General features: G+C 31.0%; 1 protein-coding gene across 5 annotated transcripts in view; it reads left to right on the top strand.

Moving 5' to 3' along the window:
• LOC106464354 (serine/threonine-protein kinase LMTK2-like) overlaps nucleotides 1-4,058 on the top strand; it is a 49,066-nt gene that overhangs the window by 24,275 nt on the left and 20,733 nt on the right. For all 5 annotated transcript variants that reach the window (XM_013924483.2, XM_022392041.1, XM_022392043.1 and 2 more), the window contains one exon: nucleotides 2,757-3,045. In XM_013924483.2, coding sequence (XP_013779937.1) covers nucleotides 2,757-3,045 — 289 coding nt within the window. The remainder of the gene's footprint in view (nucleotides 1-2,756; nucleotides 3,046-4,058) is intronic.

Here is a 4,058-nt window from a genome sequence, read left to right as displayed (position 1 = left end):
TTTTAGCTTGTCAATATCGGTAATTTGAGTTCCTAATTCGTATGAAACTATAGACTTAGTATTTTGACATCACAAACATCTAATTTGAACCCGTGATGCATTCAACATACCACGTGACACACACACAAATCAATGTTTAACTGTGTTTTTTAATATTTAGTTTAAAATTAAGAAATTGATTAAGGTATAATACTAAAATTTGTATCATAATCTACAGTTTGATACCAAACTTATTGATATAAATCGTGAAATAGTAGTTCAATAAAATTTTTAATGTGAATCAACAAACGAGATGACATGGCCTTTCACCGTGACCCGTCTGGAAAAGGTTAAGCAACTCTGAATCTATGCTTTTCTATTCATATCCAAAATAAGTGGTTTTTCAGGTGGCCACGTAACATTTAAAAATTCCTTTACACCAAATTGTTGAAGCTAGTTGAATCTGGAATAGTTTTAAAATAATTTCTAAGTTTGGATAGGTTGTGACATCTGTTGTACCTCATTAGCCTCTTCAACCATCATTTCCCTTGGTTTGTCACCAGCAGGTTTTGACAAATGTGTTTTTTTTTTGTTGTGACCATCATACTTCCAGTCATTCAATATAATGGAGTTGGATAATAACAGTCATACTGAATGCACTCAATCTTGCCCCCTCTTAAAGTTGGAGAGACCCTGCTCCTATTCATTGTTTTGCAGATTAACTTTGATATGACTACATCTCTGCATTTATAAGACTGAAGTAACTACTGGTCATATCACTTGATCAAACTGTTTTGCATATGAAAATGTGTTTTGGGGATGAGTATTATTAAAGAGGCCTGTCAGTGTAGGATACAATTATGTAATAACTTCTACAAGTCCACCAAATTTCTTAAATTAAAAATTACAATTAATAATAATTAGTCTTAATTTTGAGTAACTACTCTGTCTTAGGTCATTAGTTAAGTATACTCCCTCTTAGAAGTGTTTTTGTCTCTTTACCCAAGATCTAAACAGGTTGGGCCTGCTTAGTGAATTGCTAAGCACTTAAGGAGAATTATCACATGCAAAACATTAGGTAATAGGTATATCACATTTGGCCAATGCAGTTAATACTATTTAGGAACTTTAATGTTCTATGTTAAATCTATTTAATAAAATAAATATCTAAATTACATATTGAATTCATTACAGTTAATACTGTAACTTACAGAAACATGAGTAAACTTGCATCTTATTTAGTAGGTGGCAAGTTCTGCCTAGATGTCCACAGAACAATAGCACAGTTTATGTATATTATAACCTCTTGTGCACCTGTTCTACTTGTAATCCACTATAGCATATGAAGGTGACCTTGTTTATGAAGAGAACAATCCAAAGGTTACCAATCCTTAAAAGTTGACAGATAATTTAAAATAAGTTACCATATAATTTGAGGAAAATCTGGGATAACAGACATAGTTTTGGATTTCTGTGACATGGTAAATGCTTAGAATTATGTTGGAGTGGGTAAGGTTAGGATAAATGAAGTTACTTGTAACTTATAGCAACTTTGTTAAGTACGTTATCTTAGTGAGTCAGTGACCACACCCTAGTAAATTATTGGCCCATCATAACTTTTGTTGGAGTTGTTTATATTCTGTGTCGAGTATTTTAATTATGTGATTTATGTTTAGCGAACAACCACACCACGAAAAACAGTTGACTCAGAAGAACTTATGGCTAGAGTTGAGAAAATATAAGTTTGAAAGATAGAATGCATAAGCCTGTGTGTATATATATATATATATATATATATGGGTGTGTGTGTCTAGGATAAAAAATAATTTATATTCTGTATTGCATTTGCTAATTATGCAACTTATACTGAGTCTGATCACACCTTGGAAAACAACTGACCCAGCATAACTTATGTTAGAGTTGAATAAAATGATAGCCGTGAAAGATGGTATGGCTAGGTTTGTGTTAGATTATGTAAGGCAAAGATAAAGAAGGTTATGCAAGATGCATACCCATTATGTTAATTGAAATCTGTTTTCGTAATCTCCTTACTGAAGATTGTACAAAAAATGAAAAAATTTGTCGGTTATATATTTCAGTTAAAAATAAGTTGTTTTACCAGAAAATTAAAAAATGTGTAACTTGTTGAAAGAAGAACCTCTGCTGAAAAGTTTGTGATAGTGTTCTATAAAATCTTCCAAATTACAATAAATTTCTGCAAATTTGACAAGTTGTGATAGGTAAATATAAAGCATATTTTCTTTGCAATGTTTGTGTCATAAAAATAAAATATTCTGTTTTATTGTAAATCTTGAAGTAAAATGTTTGATTTATAACACTAATATTTAAATCAAGGCAGTGTGCTTCATTTGGAATTGTTGAACTTTATCAAGTGCTAGATTGTTTTAAGAAAATGTGATAGTTTTAGTACTACTATGTCATTGTTGTACCTGCATTCTCTGTTACTTTTAGACTTTATGGTAGTTTTTTTTTAGAAGTTGCATAGTGTAATGTTATTCAAGTTCAAAAAAGAAAGAACTCTGCTACTTGTAGACTGAACTTACCAGTCATTGATATGCCTTGCATCTGTTTAGAGATGTATGAGCCAAATCATATAATTATGTGGTTAAGTAGAAAATATTATGGCTTGATACTCATATACATTTACTTATGGTTATAGACCTCTAATTCTTTTATATATGTACTTACATATTTTCAATATTGTCCTGTGCAGATGTTAAAGTTTAACTTTTATTTCTCTTCTATGTTTCATCCAGTCCTTTGGACATCAAAATGGTACAACTAGGCAAAATATTAACACTGGTACCTATAATAGACATGTTGAAACATGCATCAGGGATACAGAGTTTACAATTTTTCCACCACCTAATCCAGCTACAAACCAACCTGTTGGACTGCCGTATGACAATGAAGTCACATTTGAACCTCTCCCAGAAATACATCCTAGAAGGCAAGACAACAAGACACTGCCTTTAAGTTGTCCGTATCTACCAGCTCATTTTACCTATGCAGTTACAAAAGGATTTTCTATTCATGACTGGTTTGGTACGTTTTTAGAGGATTGTTCTGTATATGTAAGTGATTTGGTAAATTTGTAGACAACACTTTATCCATCACTGCATTGTAAGTTCATCGGAGGTTCGTTGTTTTTGAATGGTGTAGTAAATTTATTGAATTTTCTCTGTCTGTATCTGATTTAGTAAGTTGTTAGTAGATTGTCTATACATGCCCAATCTGATAAGTTTATAAAATATTCTCTATTGATTTCTGATTTGATATTAAGGTTTGTAGAATATTCATTATCCACAACTGATTTGCATAGCTTGTACAGAATTCTTTATTGATGACTGAATTACTAAGTCTTTTCATGCAAAGTTAGCTGTCTTTTTCCTGTGTCAAATAAAAATATGGAAGAAATTTTAAGAAGTAATGCTCAAAGTTTTAAACAAAATACCTGATATGAAAAGAAAAGGAATAATTATGCTTAATGTTACCAGTATGGGCATATCTGACACATAAAATTAAAATACTAAACAAATGAAGGAAAAGAAGGATTTATAGGAATAAACTTTCTAATATACTAAAGTTGGTAAGAAAATATGTTCTGGTAATCATTACTTACCGATATAATAATAGTTTATTTTAGTTCTTCTTTTCAAGGGAGCTTTGCTTAGGTGTGAATTATTTTATTTATGCCCGTGTCTGCATATCTCATTAAGTTACAAGGTAAATTGTGTTTAACGTATTTACTCCTTGAATATAAAACTGTGTGCAATGGAAATATTAATAACTTTAAGAAGAGAAACTTGTGAGTCTGCAGACAGAACCAAAATGTGGGTGTGTGTTAATGAAAGCTGAGAAGGACTACAGGTCTAACCAGTGACACACAATTTTTTGCTGCTTATTTCTGTACTTAAATTTAGCTTGTTGATTAAATCAATTACAGGTATAAACAGCAGAAAATTGTGTGTCACTGGTTGGAACTGTAGTCTCTCATAACTCTCATTAATACTCACCCACACACACCTTATATATATATATATATATATATATATATA

Source organism: Limulus polyphemus, unplaced genomic scaffold, assembly GCF_000517525.1.
Source record: "Limulus polyphemus unplaced genomic scaffold, Limulus_polyphemus-2.1.2 Scaffold1625, whole genome shotgun sequence".
Lineage (NCBI taxonomy): Eukaryota > Metazoa > Arthropoda > Merostomata > Xiphosura > Limulidae > Limulus > Limulus polyphemus.
Note: the sequence above shows the minus strand (reverse complement) of the source record. Positions and strands in the feature narration are given on the sequence as shown.